Raw genomic sequence first — 21335 nt, 5'->3', positions numbered from 1 at the left:
GTTGTGTAAATAGTCTTTGGCATTAACTATCCTTGGTTAGTCTGAGCATATATGATACAAAATGTAGTCAAACACGGGGAAGTGGCTCCCTCCTGTAATCCCAGCACTTTGAGGGCTGAGGTTGGAGGATCGCTTGAGCCCAGGAGGTGGAGACCAATCTGGGCAACATAGAGAGACCCCGTATCTACAAAAAAAAAAAAAAACAAAAAAAGAATTATATGTAGTCAAACAAGTTATTTCATCTCTTAAAGGAAAGAGCTCTCCGTGTGTGCTTCAACACATTGTTATTCATTGTGAGAAAATGATCATTGCCATGCTCTGATCGTTTAAAAATGATTAGAAGGGAAAGTTATTATATTGCAAACTGGTGTTCAGAAATGTTAAGATTTTCAGTTATTTTTATTTTCCAAACATTATTTTAAAAGAACATTAAAAGCATTAGAAATACAAATCTTGCCTAATGGTTAACATAAGAACAATTATTATAAAATGTTTAAAATACATCACAAACTTTGCATCACAGTAAAGCATCAAGAGAACTAATTAACATGTCCTGCTAATTAATCATACTCAACTGAATTCTCATTACTTTTAGTTCTCATTTTAGCCCTTATGAAGAGATAAGTTTTATATGTCTACCTCTACCTGTATCATCATGACATCTTTATTATGATGACACAGAGGCAGACATATGTAACTTATGAAGAAACAAGTTATGTCTATATCTCTATATCTATGTATAGAGATATAGATATGGAGGGGGGCTACGAATCTAGCCCACTATATATTTCATGCAATTTATAACAATAATTTCTTTTTTTAAAACTTTTGGAGAGAATTATTTGATGAGCATAAAGAGACAATACCTCATATGCACCTGCTTAGTTTTCTTTGTGCTATAATTTTTACCTACCGGTGCTGGCCCTCATGCCAAATCATCTCAAACTCAAATGTCACACAGAAAATCTGCCACTTTAAATTTTATAAGCAGAAATTACTTTTGTGTTAACCTTTTATTAAATCACATTTGAAATGCCTAGCCAGAAAAATAGATATATGCCTTTAAAAATGTGATTCACTACTTTTGCACTGACCTAGAAAAAGAAAATAAATAAAAATAAAAATGTGACTCTTGATTAATGTTGTATTCATTATAAAGCAGTTTGGGCATACTGGAGTAAATTTCAGGTTTCGAATTAAGACAAAAACCTAATTCCTAATTTGCCATAATTCTTTGTGTGATCTTGGGAGAGAATATTAGATTTCTTCTTTGTTAAAAAGAGATAATAGGCCAGGTGTGGTGGCTCATGCCTGTAATCCCAGCACTTTGGGAGGCCAAGGTGTGTGGATTATGAGGTCAGGAATTTGAGACCAGCCTGGCTAACATGGTGAAACCCCATCTCTACTAAAAATACAAAAATTAGCCAGGTGTGGTGGTGCATACCTGTAATCCCAGCTACTCAGAAGGCTGAGGCAGGAGGATTGCTTGAACCCAGGAGGTGGAGGTTGCAGTGAGCTGAGATCATGCCACTGCACTCTAGCCTGGGTGACAGAGTGAGACTTTGTCTCTACAAAAAAAAAAAAAAAAAGAAAGAAAGAAAAAAAAAGCCTTTCATTCAAAGAAACAAAGTACCTTCCAATCTATAATAATTTTTGAATATGACAATTTATAAAGATAAGTGTTGTATTTTGATGCTCATCTTGTATGTCTAACATTTAAAAACCTAGTGAGTTCAAATATTAACTGTATAATGAAAATATTTTTACATAAAAATATGAGTTCACAGTTGTTATGCTAGGAATTGCAGAGCATATAATAAAATTAGTTTCAGGTATAGAAATACTTAATCTATTTTTTCTTTCTGTCGATCTCCAGTTTAAGATTAATGGGAGAGGAATAAAACAATTAGTCTGAAAATAGATTATCTTGAGAATTTTTCTACCATAGTAATATATAAAGACAAAAAATGAAGTCATTTTAAAATAGTTACTTGAATACTGTCAGGTGGTTAGTAAACTCTTCTCACACAGAAGGAAAACATAAATCAAAACACTTCCAATCCCATCTCTACACCTTGTTAAGCAATAGTAAATATTGCCCGATGAGTGACAGGAGTCCACGTTGTTTTCCACAGAACACTAACTAAGATGATTACAGCAGTGCTACTCTCCCAGGAACAGTGTATCTCTACCACAGATGCAGTACTCCAGTAGGCTTCTTGAATAAGAGCATTCAGAAACAATTCACTTTTGGGTTAGGTGGGGTGGCTCACACCTGTAATCTCAGCACTTTGGGAGACCAAGGCAGGCAGATTACCTGAGGTCAGGAGTTCAAGACCACCCTGGCCAACATGATGAAACCCTGTCTCTACTAAAAATACAAAAATGAGCTGGGCATGGTGGCGGGCACCTATAATCCCACCTACTTGGGAGCCTAAGGAAGGAGAATCGCTTGAGTGTGGGAGGTGGAGTTTGCAGTGAGCAGATATCGTACCACTGCACTCCAGCCTGGGTGGCAGAGCGAGACTCCATCTCAAAAGAAACAAGAAATAATTCATTTTTTTTTTTTGAGAGGGAGTTTCACTCTTGTTAACCAGGCTGGAGTGCAATGGCACGATCTCGGCTCACCACAGCCTCCGCCTTCTGGGTTCAGGCAATTCTCCTGCCTCAGCCTCCTGAGTAGCTGGGACTACAGGCATGTGCTACCATGCCCAGCTAATTTTTTGTATTTTTAGTAGAGATGGGGTTTCACCATGTTGACCAGGATGGACTCGATCTCTTGACCTTGTGATCCACCCGCCTCGGCCTCCCAAAGTGCTGGGATTACAGGCGTGAGCCACCGCACCCGGCTCGAAATAATTCACTTTTATACAAGCAAAATACAGTTCTTTTCAAAAGAACTGAAAACCGGCCGGGCATGGTGGCTCATGCCTGTAATCCAAGCACTTTGGAGGCCAAGGTGGGCGGATCACCTGAGGTCGGGAGTTCAAGACCAGCCTGACCAGTATGGTGACACCCCGTCTTTATAAAAAAAAAAAAAAAAAAAAAAAACAACCAAAACTGAAAACCTACTCAAGTGACATAAAATATGTCTATAAGAAATGGCAATAATCATAATACTATATTCTCAGTTGACTGTCCTATGAAAGAAAACTACCTAATGCCTGTGTGAGTGTTTCTGTTAAAGACAGAGTTATTTCCTTTTCTGCTTTAAGAATATATAAATTTCTTTTAGAGACAGGGTCTTGCTGCATTGCCCAGGCTGGACTTATAATTCTGGGCTCAAGCGATCCTCCTGCCTCAGCCTCCCAAGTAACTGGGATGACAGCTGCACACCACTGCACCCAGCTAACAATATATTATTTATTCAAATCAACCTGCTACCAAAAAGGTGTAGTGTTCCCTATTTCGACACTTCAAAAAAATCAAAATCTACAATTCAGTTAATAAAAATAACATCTCAGCAAAAATCCTACTGTCACATTCTTTAAAAAAGATCCAGCCAATATCTTATTTTGAAGACACATAACATTGACTCACATCATGATAATCAGTTGACTTTTAACACCGTAGCTTCATTCCTGGCATCTATTTAAAGGTTAGGTACAAAAGACTGAGGCAAAGCTCAGGGTAAAAATCTAAAACTTTCACATCAAATCTTAAGATGTCAATAAACTACAAAGCAAATCAACAGATACGGACACATTGAACGAAAGAAAATCATAACTGCCAGCTTTTCAGTTGAATCTTTTAAGTTTCGATCTGCCATTGATCTCAAAGTTAGAATAAAGTCAGTTAGTATCAGAAACAAAGACTGTCTACATAAGATCCTATAGCCTCTGTGACTTTAAACGGAGGGGACTGGAATCTGCTTGGCAGAAGTGCTGTCATATTCCTGCATTAAGTCATTAGTGGTGTGGTAATGCATGGCAATATAGGAACTGGCAAATCCAAAAGAGTTTACTGGCTGTAAGTTACATGGGCTGCTCTCCTCCTGGGAAGGGCTGCTATTATATATGCTGTAGTAAGGTTCAATCCGCGTGTTGATGGGGGTTGAGCTGCTTTGACCACAGTGCTGATGTCCAGCAGAGATCTTGGGACTCACCACACTTTCCTTTGAATGACTTGGGCCACAGGCCTGGTCCACAAATTTCTTCTGTGGCTTTGGAGATAACATGTAGGCAGAGTTTGTTTCATGATGGGAGGATTTGTTTCTGTTGACTTCGAGGTTCCCTTTTCCCATGGCTCGAAGTCGAGTCTTTTGTTTGCAGCAGAAAACACCCAGGCCTATGTATTGGAGGCACCAGAGCACTTTCCTTCTCAGCCCTGCACTGTTCCGAGAATATATAAAAGGGTTTAATCCTGACTTGAAAAATATAAGGGTAAATCCAAACAATTCAAACTGGTAAAGAATGAAGCTCCCATTACTGGACAGAACCACCTGTACCAGGGAAATCCCCAGTGGAAGACAGCACACCAGGACTGACAGCACGATGATCACACAGGTGACCACGGCTTTGGAATCCTTGGCAGTGGAGAGGTTGATGGCTGATACCAGCTGGAGTCGGCTGGCTGCAGGGGTGACCAGCTGGTTGGGACTCTTGGTATATCCACGGGTCTGAACGTGCTGCAGTTTGTTGTAATTCTGGTTCCTATACAGAGCCGGCATGGCACACTGGATGGGGTCTCCACCTCCCTGCACGGGGACCCCCATGAAAGGCTGTGGTCTGGAAGCATCGACTGTGATTACAGGGGGGCACTTTCTGACTTGAGCGTTCTTTCGCAGGGTCTGGGCAATCATGATGTAAGAGACAGAGACCACAGCCACACAGAAGGTGAAGTCGACCACATAGAGAGACAAAATGGCTTTCCCTTTTCCAGCAATCAGACTGGCCATGGGAAGACAGAGGTGAGACTTGCTGGTTTTCAAGGTAGCCAAGGTGGCAAGGGTGAAACTGGTGGCCCAGAGAAGCAGGGTGAGGAGTAAGGTGCAGGCAAAGGAGGCCGTGCGATTCGGCTGCTTCCCCAACACCATCCGGAGCCGGTGCAGGGCAATCACTGCCACTGTCTTCAGGGACATGATGATGAAGCCTGAACTGGTGAGATGGAAAGTGAAGCAGAAAGCATCTGGGATGCTACTGGCTGAGCTGAAGAATAACACGAAGGTGAACATGGGGGCCGTCACTCCACAAATGAAGAGGTCACAGAAGGACAGGTTCAGGATCATGAAATCAAAGTTGGTTCTGAATTTCCTGAAGGCTGGATCGAAGAAGGACAAGAAGACAATGAAGTTGCCGTAGGAACCCAGGCAGAAGATGACCGTGAGTAGAAAAGTACAGGTCACCAAGGTGGCTGTGTGGATGAGATCCTGAAGACCCTCCTGCAGAGAGGTGCTGTTTCCTTCCTGCAAGTGAGGCACATGGAGCGAGGTGGCATTGGGGGCATCCTGAAGGTGGTCTGTTGAGTTCATCTTCAGAGAGAAATGTCTCCTCCTTCTGCTCCCCAAAAATACTCGGTGAGAAAGGAGTCAGGGCCTCAACTCACAGATGAACAATATGTGACAAAAGTGGTCCAAGGCAGATAAGCCTGCACACAAAAATGCATACCCAGAAACAGAAAAGGATTACTGTAGAAACAGAAAGGAATTCATACAGTGATCTCATTATTATTATTAGTAGTAGTACTAGTATCTGTCACCTTGAGAGAAAAATTTATTCATTTATTAGTGATGGGGTCTTGCCATGTTGCCCAGGCTGGACTTGAACTCCTGTCTTCAAGCAATCCTCCTGCCTTAGCTTCACAAGTAGCTGGGACTACAGCCATGCACCACCAAACCTAGCTCGCCTGCTCTCTCTCTCTCTCTCTTTTTTTTTTTTTTTTAACAAAAGCACTAGAATTTTTCAGCTCTGACTTGGTGCATAGAAAGCATTTCTCCTCACAAAGCTCAACACAAAAAAGACAGAAACAAATACATTCATTCAGCTAATATTTCATTTTATGAAACAGAGGTTTTCAAATGAGTTTAAGTGTCACCTGGAGAGCATGCTAAAAAGTTTATCACCTGGAGAGCAGATTCCTTGGCCTCACCCCTTGTGATTCTGTCTGACAGGTGTGCAGATGTTGCTTTTAGAAACACTTCTGTCTCAGGCGCTGCTGATAATAAAAGAACATACCTCTCCACCAAAGAGATCATAATCTAGTTGGAGATCAATCTAACTATGTAATTATAGCCTAATAAGGTTTCAGGGTGCTATGAGAGCATGGAAGGGGGGAACCTAATCCAATTTAGGAAGGGAGGTGGGAAAGGATGAAGGGAGGTGGAGAAGGTGGTGGGGGGTTGGGGGGTAGGTCTATGCAGCAGAGGGACTCAGGCAAAAAACTGCATGTGCTTGAAATATAAGCTGGAGGGTATTATTGATGCATAATGTGACCCTTCACATAATTCCCATAAATCACTAACAAATTCTGTTTCCTTCCCTAGAAAGAATCCTTTATTTCCCAATATTTATATTTTTTCCCCCAGGTTGCAATTTCCTGGCCAATTAATTGCATATTCTCCTTTGGAAAAAAGAAAACCTGTGTAGGACTACATGTGAGAGGGAAAATTGGAAGTAACCAAGGATGTTAGAATTATACTAGACGTTTACAAGGTGCAAAGCATCACTTTGTAAAGTCTAAACTGCTATATAAATGTGAGTTACCATTATCCCAACAAGAATATCCTGACTGTGAAGCAGGAGGCATGCACCCCATTCCTGCATTTATTCACTCAATTTACATTAATTATGTGTATACCATATGCCAGCATTATGCTAGGTGCTAGGATGAGTAAGGCACAGTCTCTGCTTTAAAAGAATAACTTACTGCTCCTCTTTCCTTTCTTCACTTTTCTTTTTCTATTTTACAATGAGACTTAATGTGCACTCACACAAATCTACATTGTCCCAAATCCCAAAGTCCTGCATGGGTTGATGCCCCACCTGCTCCAACAAATGCTTCTGTTGGGACAGACTAAGCTGTTCCTTGGAGACAGCGCTATGTTCTTGAAAACCAAAAAGCATTTGCCTTAATGTAGAATTTTAGGAATAATCAATGGCACTGCAGAGGTCTAGGGCTGCTGTTCAGCATACTTAACCACCAGCTCAAGCTGGATCCCAGAAGCCTCCAGCTGTTAACCCCTTCATTGCTGGATCAAGGTGGTACAGAGGAATTAATCAGGTCAGTCAGAGATTACCAGGGGCTCCAAGCAGCAGCTATGAACTACCTAATACAGTCTCTCCACATTTAACAACAGGTACAGACATACCAGTGCCTATCAGACATAAACCAGTCCTGGGAAGTCCATATAATCGACTTGTGTCCTTCATCAAGGAAGAAGATAACTTCATCTATATTCTTAATATTCATGTTACAGATCATGACGATATGGTAAATCTGTCCATTGGAAAGTGAGACCAACTTTTCTATACTTTCCTTTTAAAAAGTTCCATAAGAGAAGAAAATTCTGAACTTTTGTTTCTTGATGGTTAGAATTTTTTAAAAAAATAGTACCAAATAGCTCTATTTTCACTTAAAGACTATATACTTGTTTCTGAACACTTCTGATACCTATAAAGTGAGAAAGACAACTTTTTACTGCTTTTTCTTAATGGCTAACTGGAGGACTGGAGCTAATTTATGAAAAGAGAAATAGAAGAAAAACCCCAATTTGAGGAGGCAGAAAGAGCAGGGAGGTGAAGCTGGTGTCTCTAACCCCCTTATCTCCAAGAGTTTCCTCTTTGGAAGTAGAGAAATGAAGACCGGTGAAAAGGGATGCAGGAATTTGGTCTGGGGAAATTAGAAGAATGAAGAGTCTGGAATTAGGATGCTAAGAGAAATGAAAAGTAACTAGATAACAATGAAGTGGGATGATGGAAGTTATGAAGACCTCAGGCTAGGAGATATTTGGAAAAAGGAATTGATTTCAAGAGAAGAATGAGATGCTGAAGCACTAACACTAGTTAAGAGTAGGAGGCAGGAAGAAAAATGGTGATTTGGGGTAGGAGAGGCAACTTTCACTTTTACAGTTGCATTTTTTTCAACAAATTAAAAATTTTTCAAAATATATCTTTTTAATAGAGATGGGGATCTCACTATGTTGCCCTCGCTGGTCTGCAATGCCTGGGCTCAAGCAGTCTGCCTGCTTTGGCCTCCCAAAGTGCTGAGACTACGGGTATCAGCCACTGTGCCTAGCCTTCAATAAATTAAAAAAAATTTATACTGCCATTGTTATTTCCTCCAGGTCAGGAAATAACAACGACAGTATAATTATCAGCATCACTATTAGTATATTAATTTTATCAAGTGCTTATGATGTGCCAGATACTGTTCTCATTGTTCCACACTATTAGCTCCTTGAGTCCTAACAACAACCCTGAAATACTTTGTATAACATCTCCATTTTGCTGTGAGGAAACTAAGTCAAAGAGAGATTATTTAAAGTGGTGGAACATGCATTTGAACCTAAGCAGTTGCTTTTCCACACTCTTCACCACTATGCTAAACTGAACAGCAAAAATATCTTTTTGGGAGGCATTCCCAGGTTAGAAGTATTAAGTGGTTATTATATACCAGGCATTTATTCTAGAGGCTTGACATAAATTATCAGGCTTTATTTCATTCTCACAATAATCCTACGAATAGGTATTGTAATCTCTTCCCCACTGAAACTTCCTGGAATCCGAAATTCTAATATATCTATGTAGTTATATCTGTATACCATCTATGTAGATACAGATACACACCACACACACACACACTCTCTCTCTCACTCTTCTATGTATCTTTTTGGCAAACTTGATCATTGTAGTTCACATATAAAGTGATCATAAATCAATCCTATTGAGATAATTAGAAAAAAGAAGGCATCATGGACTGGGAAGAGAAAAGAGAGAAAAAGAAGAAGACAGAATAGAAGAAAAGGTTTGCAGAAAAACTTTAGTATAACAGAAATCAAGGAAATGAAGAAAAAGTAAACTCAGGTCTTAGTAGTAACTCCTGAGACTTTAAGAAAAAGGAAGCTGTAACCATAATTTGGAATGACATTATGATGACAAAAAATAAAAGTGATGGGGGGGAGTAAATTAATACTGATTTGCTACTCTTAAATATCAAATAAAGGTTACCCATGTTATGTGCAATGCAAACACACAAGCTACTCTCTATCTCTGGGATGGTGAATAGGTTATGGAAGAAGGTGTGATAAAAGTCATAAAATCAGAGAGATTTTAAGTTGGAACACCAGCCTTAAGCATGCATATTAGCTGCAGTAAGACAGAATGAATTCACATGCATATTCTTACAACTAGTACATCCTGAAGTAACTAGTAAGCAAAGAACATGGATGAAAATTTATTGTATAATTTAAGTGGCAATTATTTTTCATTAAGATGTGTGAAGAAAGAGCCTCTGATATGTCTAGTGTGCTGTTTTAAGTTTTTAGTAAACATTAAAACATGTTATAGGGGCTTTTATAAGTCAACTCATGACCTGAATTCTTCCAGCCCTTTCCCGGAACAGCACAAAGTGTCTTAGGTTAGCATTTTCAGAGCCTACTCCTCACAGAGAGCAAGGTTCTGTATGATTCTGATTCCCATTGTATTTCTATTGATCAGGAAAACCTCAGGGAGGTTAGCTAACTTCCTCAAGGTCACTAAGATTTCCAGCCAGATTAATCTGATTTCAAAGCCCTTGCTCTTTCTATGCAGCAGAACTACACTGAACCCAGAGCAGCTAAGGGGATGGGAAGACCTGAGTCATTTGATGGGAGGGATGAAGAGGACATGGAGCTCACAGAGTGGGAAACTGCGGAGAGGGGAGGTCGACCCCTGGCGAGGGGCTGGCGATGGGTAGAGGCTTCCCGGAGAAGGTAAGGTGATGGTAAGGAGGGCCTAGGCCGGGCCAGGTAAGCTTGTAAACGAATTGGAAGAGGGTTGGTGGGTTAGCAGGGCTCAGCCAAGATAGGGGCGGTGGGTGGGTGCGGGGGTTCCACGCCGAGCAGAGCCTGGGAACCGGCAGGGACCGGCGAGAAGGCTACCCCGCAGGCCGCTCCAGGAAGACAGGTACGTGGAGCGGGGCCTGGCTCAGCACAGCGGCGCTCCTCGCTAACCCGCCAGCCTCCGGGAGCGTCCTCTGCACCATGGGGTTGTCCTTCCCTAGGGGCCCGCGGCCTCTCACCTGCCGGGTGGCCGCAGCGCCGCCCCTCCTCCTCCATCTCGCAGTCCCGACCCCAGCTCCGCCTGCCGCTCTGGATGATGCAGGACTGGAGGCATCATCGCCATCGCCGCCGCCTCCGCGCATCCCGGGAGCCGCGGCGAGACGCGGGCGCAGAGGCGCAGTCACGGAGACGCCGAGGGCACCGCCCCCTCCGCCGGACACCCGGGCCTGGCGCCCCGCCTGCGTCCCGCACCCTCAGCGCCTCCGCCGCCGGCCTCCGGGCCCGGAGCCCAGAGCCCGGCCACTCACCGCTGCCGCCGCACAACGCGCGCCTGAGCCAGGTTTTTCAGGCCCACGGTTTTGCGGTTTGAGAAACCCGGGCTCCCCAAAGTAGCCAAAAGATGAGACGCAGAGCAAGGTGGAGTGGAAAGGAGGGCAAAGACAGGGGTATCGATGGCAGTCTTTGGGGGCCTCCCCGACTGCTTCCCCTGCCCGCCGCCCACCTCCTCCCCATTCCCCGCGCTTTCAAGTCGGCCTGCCTAGCTCTTCACTTAGGCTGCCGCTAATATTTTTCCTCATGGATTACGTTGGCGGCGGCTTCCCGTTTGGAACTTTGAGAACTAGAATTTATAAATCAAGTCATTGTAATAAAATTTTAATTTACCCAATTCGAACTTACCTAAGGTCTCGAGACTTAAGGTATTAGAGAATTCACTGAGGGATCTCAGCAAGGGGATTAATTGGCAGGAAACATGCAAAGTATAAGGAAACTACCCATGCAAACAAAACGGCCGAGCCCAGGAATAATGGATATTAATGTATTACTTAATACTATGTTGAATGTAAAAAATCTTACTAAGTCATAGTGCGATGTATAGGCTAATTTTAGTAAGCAAAAACACAAAACTAAAACCACCATCCTCTCTCATTCTTCTACAATTCATATATGTCCAAAATAATGAACTCCTGAGATAGGTTTTAATCTGAACAATCAAGTAACATTCCTAAGTATGTCTGCTATTATGGGTACAAAATCAAACCAGTTAAACTCTTCCCCTTCAGTATCCAAACCTAGCTAACTAGGATCTTACTACTTTAACCTTCTCAGGGATGCTATTTAGAAACAGAGAATGCTATTGAAATAGCCTTTCCTTCATTCACCCTCGTTACCAGAAAACCAAAGTTGCTTCCGTTCAGATGAAATACTTTGAATGTTGCTACTGCATTCTTCGTTTTAGCTAACAGTTTTATCTTTTTAAAAAAGAATTACCAAGTATCAAATAATTTAATTAATGCAATTTCTCTTTCTCAGTTCCCTGTGCTTTCTTTTTTTTTTTTAATTTTTTATTGCATTTTAGGTTTGGGGGTACATGTGCAGAACATGCAAGACAGTTGCATACGTGCACACATGGCATTGTGTTTTGCTTCCTTTCTCCCCTTCACCCACATTTGGCATTTCTCCTCAGGCTATCCCTCCCCACCTCCCCCTCCCGCTGGCCCTCCCCTTTTCCCCCCAATAGACCCCAGTGTTTAGTACTCCCCTCCTTGTGTCCATGTGTTCTCATTTTTCATCACCCGCCTATGAGTGAGAATATGCGGTGTTTCATTTTCTGTTCTTGTGTCAGTTTGCTGAGAATGATGTTCTCCAGATTCATCCATGTCCCTACAAACGACACAAACTCATCATTTCTGATTGCTGCATAATATTCCATAGTGTATATGTGCCACATTTTCCCAATCCAGTTATCATCGATGGGCATTTGGGTTGATTCCAGGTCTTTGCTATTGTAAACAGTGCTGCAATGAACATTCGTGTGCATGTGTTCTTATAATAGAACGATTTATAGTCCTTTGGATATATACCCAGTAATGGGATTGCTGGGTCAAATGGAATTTCTATTTCTAAGGCCTTGAGGAATCGCCACACTGTCTTCCACAATGGTTGGACTAATTTACACTCCCACCAACAGTGTAAAAGTGTTCCTTTTTCTCCACATCCTCTCCAGCATCTGTTGTCTCCAGATTTTTTAATGATCGCCATTCTAACTGTCGTGAGATGGTATCTCAATGTGGTTTTGATTTGCATCTCTCTGATGACCAGTGACGATGAGCATTTTTTCATATGATTGTTGGCCTCATATATGTCTTCTTTCATAAAGTGTCTGTTCATATCCTTTGCCCAATTTTGAATGGGCTTGTTTGTTTTTTTCCTGTAAATCTGTTTGAGTTCTTTGTAAATTCTGGATAAGTTCTGGGCTGATAAGGGTAAACTGCAAAAATTTTTTCCCATTCTGTTGGTTGCCGATTCACTCTAGTGACTGTTTCTTTTGCCGTGCAGAAACTGTGGAGTTTGATTAGGTCCCATTTGTCTATTTTGGCCTTTGTTGCCAATGCTTTTGGTGTTTTGTTCATGAAGTCCTTGCCTACTCCTATGTCTTGGATGGTTTTGCCTAGATTTTCCTCTAGGGTTTTTATGGTGCCAGGTCTTATGTTTAAGTCTTTAATCCATCTGGAGTTAATTTTGGTGTAAGGTGTCAGGAAGGGGTCCAGTTTCTGCTTTCTACACATGGCTAGCCAGTTTTCCCAACACCATTTGTTAAACAGGGAATCTTTCCTCATTGCTTGTTTTTGTCAGGTTTATCAAAGATTATATGGTTGTAGATATGTTGTGTTGCCTCCAATGCCTCTGTTCTGTTCCATTGGTCTATATCTCTGTTTTGATACCAGTACCATGCTGTTTTGATTACTGTAGCCTTGTAGTATAGTTTGAAATCCGGTAGTGTGATGCCCCCCACTGTGTTCTTTTTGCATAGAATTGACTTGGCTATGCGGGCTCTCTTTTGGTTCCATATGAAGTTCATGGTGGTTTTTTCCAGTTCTGTGAAGAAAGTCAATAGTAGCTTGATGGGTATAGCATTGATTCTGTAAATTACTTTGGGCAGTATAGCCATTTTCACAATATTAATTCTTCCTAACCATGAACATGGAATGTTTCTCCATCTGTTTGTGTCCTCTCTGATTTCGTTGAGCAATGGTTTGTAGTTTTCCTTGAAGAGGTCCCTTACGTTCCTTGTGAGTTGTATTCCAAGGTATTTTATTCTTTTTGTAGCAACTGTGAATGGCAGTTCGTTCTTGATTTGGCTTTCTTTAAGTCTGTTATTGGTGTAGACGAATGCTTGTGATTTTTGCACATTGATTTTATATCCTGAGACTTTGCTGAAGTTGCTTATCAGTTTCAGGAGGTTTTGGGCTGAGGCGATGGGGTCTTCTAGGTATACTATCATGTCGTCTGCAAATAGAGACAATTTGGCTTCCACCTATTTGAATACCCTTTATTCCTTTTTCTTGCCTGATTGCTGTGGCTAGAACTTCCAGTACTATATTGAATAGGAGTGGTGAAAGAGGGCATCCTTGTCTAGTGCAGGATTTCAAAGGGAACGCTTCCAGTTTTTGCCCATTTAGTATGATATTGGCTGTTGGTTTGTCATAAATAGCTTTTATTACTTTGAGATACGTTCCCTCAATACCGAGTTTATTGAGGGTTTTTAGCATAAAGGGCTGTTGAATTTTGTCAAATGCCTTCTCTGCATCAATTGAGATAATCATGTGGTTTTTGTTTTTGGTTCTGTTTATGTGGTGAATTACGTTGATAGACTTGCGTATGTTGAACCAGCCTTGCATCCCCGGGATGAATCCTACTTGATCATGGTGAATAAGTTTTTTGATTTGCTGTTGCAATCAGCTTGCCAATATTTTATTGAAGATTTTTGCATCTATGTTCATCATGGATATTGGCCTGAAGTTTTCTTTTCTTGTTGGGTCTCTGCCGGGTTTTGGTATCAGGATGATATTGGTCTCATAGAATGATTTGGGAAGGATTCCTTCTTTTTGGATTATTTGGAATCGTTTCAGAAGGAATGGTACCAGCTCCTCTTTGTGTGTCTGGTAGAATTCGGCTGTGAACCCGTCTGGACCTGGGCTTTTTTTGTGTGGTAGGCTCTTAATTGCTGCCTCGACTTCTGACCTTGTTATTGGTCTATTCATAGTTTCAGCTTCCTCCTGGTTTAGGCTTGGGAGGACACAGGAGTCCAGGAATTTATCCATTTCTTCCAGGTTTACTAGTTTATGTGCATAGTTGTTTGTAATATTCTCTGATGATGGTTTGAATTTCTGTGGAATCTGTGGTGATTTCCCCTTTACCATTTTTTTATTGCATCTATTTGGTTGTTCTCTCTTTTCTTTTTAATCAATCTGGCTAGTGGTCTGTCTATTTTGTTGATCTTTTCAAAAAACCACCTCTTGGATTTATTGATTTTTTGGAGGGTTTTTCATGTCTCAGTCTCCTTCAGTTCAGCTCTGATCTTAGTTATTTCTTGTCTTCTGCTGGGTTTTGAGTTTTTTTGATCTTGCTCCTCTAGCTCTTTCAATTTTGACGATAGGGTGTCAATTTTGGATCTCTCCATTCTTCTCATATGGGCACTTATTGCTATATATTTTCCTCTAGAGACTGCTTTAAATGTGTCCCAGAGATTCTGGCATGTTGTGTCTTTGTTCTCATTGGTTTCGAAGAGCTTCTTTATTTCTGCCTTCATTTCATTGTTTATCCAGTCAACATTCAAGAGCCAGTTGTTCAGTTTCCATGAAGCTGTGCGGTTCTGGGTTGGTTTCTGAATTCTGAGTTCTAACTTGATTGCACTATGGTCTGAGAGGCTGTTTGTTATGATTTCAGTTGTTTTGCATTTGCTGAGCAGTGCTTTACTTCCAATTATGTGGTCAATTTTAGAGTAGGTGTGATGTGGTGCTGAGAAGAATGTATATTCTGTGGATTTGGGGTGGAGAGTTCTGTAAATGTCTATCAGGTTTGCTTGCTCCAGGTCTGAGTTCAAGCCCTGGATATCCTTGTTGATTTTCTGTCTGGTTGATCTGTCTAATATTGACAGTGGAGTGTTAAAGTCTCCCACTATTATTGTGTGGGAGTCTAAGTCTCTTTGTAAGTCGTTAAGAACTTGCCTTATGTATCTGGGTGCTCCTGTATTGGGTCCATATATGTTTAGGATCATTAGTTCTTCTTGTTGTATCGATCCTTTTACCATTATGTAATGGCCTTCTTTGTCTCTTTTGATCTTTGTTGCTTTAAAGTCTATTTTATCAGAGATGAGAATTGCAACTCCTGCTTTTTTTTTTTGCTCTCCATTTGCTTGGTAAATCTTCCTCCATCCCTTTATTTTGAGCCTTCGTGTATCCTTGCATGTGAGATGGGTTTCCTGGATACAGCACACTGATGGGTTTTGGATTTTTATCCAATTTGCCAGTCTGTGTCTTTTGATTGGTGCATTTAGTCCATTTACATTTAGGGTTAATATTGTTATGTGTGAATTTGATACTGCCATTTTGATGCTAGCTGGCTGTTTTTCCCGTTAGTTGTTGTAGATTCTTGATTATGTGGATGCTCTTTAGCATTTAGTGTGATTTTGGAATGGCTGGTACAGGTTGTTCCTTTCTATGTGTAGTGCCTCTTTCAGGAGCTCTTGTAAAGCAGGCCTGGTGGTGACAAAATCTCTGAGTACTTGCTTGTTCACAAAGGATTTTATTTTTCCTTCACTTCTGAAGCTCAGTTTGGCTGGATATGAAATTCTGGGTTGAAAGTTCTTTTCTTTAAGAATGTTGAATATTGGCCCCCACTCTCTTCTGGCTTGTAGAGTTTCTGGGCTTCCCTTTGTGGGTGACCCGACCTTTCTCCCTGGCTGCCCTTAGTATTTTCTCCTTTATTTCAACCTTGTTGAATCTGACGATTATGTGCCTTGGGGTTGCTCTTCTTGCGGAATATCATTGTGGTGTTCTCTGTATTTCCTGCAATTGAGTGTTGGCCTGTCTTGCTAGGTGGGGGAAATTTTCCTGGATAATGTCCTGAAGAGTATTTTCCAGCTTGGATTCATTCTCTTCGTCACATTCTGGTACGCCTATCAAACGTAGGTTAGGTCTCTTCACATAGTCCCACATTTCTTGGAGACTTTGTTCATTCCTTTTGCGCTGTTTTCTCTGATCTTGGTTTCTCGTTTTATTTCATTGAGTTGATCTTCGACTTCTGATATTCTTTCTTCTGCTTGGTCAATTCGGCTATTGAAACTTGTGCATGCTTCGTGAAGTTCTCGTATTGTGTTTTTCAGCTCCTTTAGTTCATTCATATTCCTCTCTAAGTTATCCATTCTTGTTATCATTTCCTCGAATCTTTTTCATATTTTTTTTCAAGGTTCTTAGTTTCTTTGCATTGATTTAAAACATGTTCTTTTAGCTCACAAAAGATTCGCATTATCCACCTTCTGAAGTTTAATTTCGTCATTTTGTCACAGTCATTCTCTGTCCAGCTTTGTTCCCTTGCTGGTGAGGAGTTTTGGTCCTTTCTAGGAGGCGAGGTGTTCTAGTTTCGGGTGTTTTCCTCCTTTTTACGCTGGTTTCTTCCCATCTTTGTGGATTTATCCACCTGTCGTCTGTGTAGTTGCTGACTTTTCAATTGGGTCTCTGAGTGGACACCCAGATTGTTGATGATGAAGTATTTCTGTTACTTGGTTTTCTTTCTACCAGTCTAGCCCCTTCACTGTACGACGGCTGAGGTCCACTCCAGGCCCTGCTTGTCTGGGGTGCACCTACAGCAGCTGCGGGACAGTAAGGGATGCTACCAGTTTCTTTTTCTGCTATCTTTGTCCCAGAATGATGCCTGCCAAATGTCAGTCTTTTGGATATAGAGGGGTCAGGGAGCTGCTTGAGGAGACAGTCTGTACTTTATAGGAGCTCAAGTGCTGAGCTGTGAGCTCTGTTGTTCATTCAGGGCTGTTAGGCTGCTATGTTTAATTCTGCTGCAACATAACTCATTAAAAAACCTTTTTTTTCTCAGATGCTCTGTCTGGGGGCGGTTGGGGCTTTCCTTGTGAGTGTCTGCCGCACTGTCCTGCCCAGCTAGGAGGCAGTGTAGTCACTATTTGCCTGCCAAGGCTCTGCCCTGCTGGTGTGAGGTTCGCCCTGTTGCTGCACGCTCTGCCCTTCTGCTGCGGTCTCCGTCCTGCAGCCACGGGCTACGCCCTGTGGCGGAGTCTCTCTGTTGTAGCGGGTTGCCTCTGCAACGGCAGGCTGCGTCAGCAATGGGCGTGTACCTCAGTAGGGGTGGATTGCCTCCGTAATGGCGGACGCCCCTCCCCCACGGAGCTGCGGCCTCAGGGAATCCCTCCACGGGGAGCGTTTGTAATCGCCGTTTTGTTTGTCCCACTGCGCTACCCCAAACGCTGTGACCCTGGAATCTCCTGGGCTGGCTCACTGTCCAAGTCCCGTTCAGTCTCAAGTTCAGCCCTCCCAAGTCTCAGGTTGCCGGCCCAACAGGGCACCTGGACGAGCGCGCTTTGTGAGGTTGGCGCACCGCCACAGCGCGGGCCGCCTCCGCACCGGCCGCCGGCTGCGCCAGCCAAAACCTCTGCCTGGTGTCCCACGTCTCCTCTATACCTAGGAATTTCCCCGTTCTGTGGGCAACAAAGATCCGTCTGGAAATGCGGCCCTGACTCACCCCCTCTGCGCATTGACCGCGAACGTCAATCCTGGGTTGTTCTCATAGCGCCATCTTGAGTCCTCTCCCCTGTGCTTTCTTCAAGAAAAAACAAGAAGGCTGGATAATTTATGAAGTACACATTCATTCCAGGAGTTGCCTATGCTATCAGAATTCTGTTTAGAAATAACTTCAAGAAAGTTTCCAATTCCCACATATTCCACTTCCCAACCACTTGCAATGAAGCAGTTCCAATATACGTTGTCAAAAATGGTAACCTTGAGTCCCAGAAACAATCAACAGAAAAATACTCGTTAGCATCTGGAGTGGAAATTATGATCAAAATTATATACCTCTATATAAATTAGCTACTGCATAAATAACTGCTAGTTCATTTCCAGGCATTTGGCTATATGAATGGAGATTACAATAGGTTTGGGCTGGATCGAGACCATCCGAGTTACACCTACAGGTGAAATGGCCTCAAAAACTGAAAAACAACTCACAAATCATAAAGGATTCTAGAGATCTGTAAGTGGAAATCAGGACTCATCAAAGTTCAAGTCAAGGCGCTGTGGCGCCTGTAATCCCAGCACTTTGGGAGGCCAAGGCGGGTGGATCACAAATTCAGGAGATTGAGAATAGCCTGGCCAACAAGGTGAAACCCCGTCTCTACTAAAATGCAAAAAATTAGCCGGGTGTGGTGGCAGATGCCTGTAATCCCACCTACTCGGGAGGCTGAGGCAGGAGAATAGCTTGAACCCAGAAGACAGGGGCTGCAGTGAGCCAAGATCACACCACTGCACTCCAGCCTGGCAACAGAGGGAGACTCCATCTTAAACATTAAAACAAAACAAAACAAAAATCAAAGTTTTAGAACTAACTAGAACCATTCAACAAAGCTGAAACTAGTATATCTACAAAATCCACAAGTGAGCAAAATTGGAAAAAACATTGGTAGTCAAAAAAATGGAAAATCTGCAAATAAATAAGCAGGGCTAAGTATGAATTGGCTATCAGTCTGCCCTGACAACGGCATTCTTCTAATACACTCTTATTGCAATGCAAATTGATACATGTGCACTTTGAGGAAAACAGCATATATGAGAGTTGTTAAAATGTTCTTAAAAAAAGTTTTGACCTAAGCATCTCTTACTCCTTGGAATTGCTCCAACAAAAGAAGAGTTTTAAAGCATAAAGTTATAAAAATGTGCACTGCAGCGTAATTTGTAGTACAGGAAATTGAAAACAACCATGATGTTCAAAAGGAATCCTTAAAACAATTATGATATACTAAGACAAAGTGTACAAAAACAATTATGAAGACCATGTAGAAAAAGTTGCTTTTCCCATGATGACAACTCATGATTTTTTTTATTATTTATGTGAGACAAGGTCTCATTCTGTCACCCAGGCTGGAGTGCAGTGGCGTGATCTTAGCTCACTGTAACCTCTTGCTTCCTGTGTTTGAGTCATCCTCCCACAACATCCTCCCAAGTAACTGGGACTACAGGCATGTGTCACCACACCCAACTAAGTTTTTGTATTTTTTTGTAGAGATAGTGTCTCTATTGCCCAGGCTGGTCTAAAACTCTTGGGCTTAAGCAATCCTAAAGTGCTGGGATTACAGGTGTGTGTGAGCCACTGTGCCTGGCCAAAGGTTAATTTTCTAATAAAACAAAATTACCCTTTGGTCCTTCTGGCCACACTACTAATTACCAAAAGTGGCCTGCAGCTTAAAGGGCTTGGTAATGACAAGTACTTCAAATATCTGAAAACAGCTTTCTCATATATTTGCACCTACTTTTTTGTCATTTACATTAGTAGATGGGTATTTTCCTCCTAAATTTTGAAACACAATCTGCAGTCTTTGCTTTCTAAAGGATCCATTCAGAACCTAAAGATTTATTTGATCTTATACAAAAATATGGCTGAGTGCAATGGCTCACACCTGTAATCCCAGCTCTCTGGGAGGCCGAGGTGGCATATCACTTGAGGTCAGGAGTTCAAGACCAGCCTGACCAACATGGAGAAACCTCGTCTCTACTGAAAATACAAAATTAGACGGGCGTGGTGGCACATGCCCATAATCCCAGCTACTTGGGAGGCTGAGGCAGGAGAATTGCTTGAATCTGGGAGGCAGAGGTTGCAGTGAGCCATGATTGTGCCATTGTACTCCAGCCTGGGCAAGAAGACCGAAACTCCATCTCAAAAAAAAAAAGGTTATACAGGTTTTCTCTTCCCCTCAATTCTCATCCACCCTCATAGAGCGGCCCATGCTATCTTCCATGCCCAGTCAACAGTGACTTCCAAACACAGGTTAGCCTCTCCCATCCTCCTCTTGGAAATCTTGTTGCCACCCTTAACACAGTTGCTGCTGTCTTTCTCATGCTTTTTAATGCACCATATACATTTTAAGAACTATCTTAGACAATATGTCATGCAACACTTTTATCCCCCTTTTCCTTTTCCTTCCTGGTAAAAAATCCACAGTACAATGTCACTGGGGGAAATATCAAACTAATAACCAACTTCCAAACCTGGAATCAGAATCACCTGGGGAGTATGTTAGGCACTCAGATTAAGGTACCCTGTTTTTAGGTCTGCAGTGGGATTTGTGTGGTTCTCAATCCTGGATGAAACAACGGAATCATCACAGAGCTTCTAGCATTGTTAATGCCTGAGCCTCCCAGAGGTTTTCATTGAGGAACACAGTAGGCACCCAGTATCTTGTATCTTTTTTTTAAAGTTCCCATTTAGGAACCATTGCTAAGGCACAGTTTCATACAGCTTAATTAGAAAACACTGAAGTGGTTGATATACAGTGTGAAGCCTCACTTCTCAATGTATACAATTCTCAATGTGTGGTCTCAGTCAGGAACAGGCACTGATATTATGAACTGGGACAATGAATTCCATGTACATTTTAACAAAATCCCCTCATGATTCTCAGGCACATCAATTTAAGAACCAATCACTTAGGACCAGGCACTGTGGCTCATGCCTGTAATCCCAGCACTTTGGGAGTCCGAGGCAGGTCTAAACTCAGCAGTTTGAGATCAGTCTGGGCAACATGGTTCAACATTGTCTCTAGTAAAATACAGAAATCAGCTGGCTGTGGTGGCATATGCTGTTAGTCCCAGCTACCCGGGAGGCTAAGGCACGAGCACTGCTTGAACCTGAGAGGCAGAGGTTGCAGTTAGCAAAGAATATGCCACTGTACTCCAGCCTGGATGACAGAACCAAACAACTGACTCCCCGCCCCCCCCACCCCAAAAAAGGAACTAAATCACTTAGGTCAGTGCTAGGTGAACTTTCTGTGATGATCGAAAAGTTCATCAATGCTATTCAGTGTCGTAACCACTAGCCACATGTGGCTGAAGAGTATTTAAAATATGCCCAGTGAGACTGAGGAAATAAATTTTTGATTTACTTAAACATAGACAGATGTGCCTAGTAGCTACTATATTGCATGGGGCAGATCTAGATAATTTATACTGGTCAGAGGACATAGGTTTACAGATACAAACCTACAGCTACAAAAGGAAATCCACAGGAGTCACAGCCCACAGAACTGTCTTCTCCTCTTAATGAAGACAAAAGCCAGCTG

The 21335-nt window shown here is 42.1% G+C and overlaps 2 protein-coding genes across 2 annotated transcripts; one reads left to right on the top strand and one right to left on the bottom strand.

Annotated features, from left to right (window-relative positions):
- Positions 1-380: 380 nt before the first annotated feature.
- Positions 381-10386, bottom strand: GPR75 (G protein-coupled receptor 75). The gene is made up of 2 exons (XM_003734734.6): positions 10216-10386; positions 381-5586 (listed from the first exon to the last, which is right to left on the bottom strand). Exon 2 carries the CDS (start codon positions 5468-5470, stop codon positions 3848-3850), a length of 1623 nt encoding a protein of 540 aa, XP_003734782.2. The 5' UTR covers positions 5471-5586; positions 10216-10386; the 3' UTR covers positions 381-3847.
- LOC144579303 (uncharacterized) lies at positions 9567-11013 on the top strand. The gene is made up of 2 exons (XM_078349360.1): positions 9567-9668; positions 9747-11013. Exon 2 carries the CDS (start codon positions 10178-10180, stop codon positions 10586-10588), a length of 411 nt encoding a protein of 136 aa, XP_078205486.1. The 5' UTR covers positions 9567-9668; positions 9747-10177; the 3' UTR covers positions 10589-11013.
- The last annotated feature ends 10322 nt before the right edge of the window (positions 11014-21335 follow it).

Source organism: Callithrix jacchus, chromosome 14 (assembly GCF_049354715.1).
Source record: "Callithrix jacchus isolate 240 chromosome 14, calJac240_pri, whole genome shotgun sequence".
In the NCBI taxonomy this organism is placed as follows: domain Eukaryota; kingdom Metazoa; phylum Chordata; class Mammalia; order Primates; family Cebidae; genus Callithrix; species Callithrix jacchus.
This window is presented reverse-complemented; position numbering and strand designations above follow the sequence as displayed.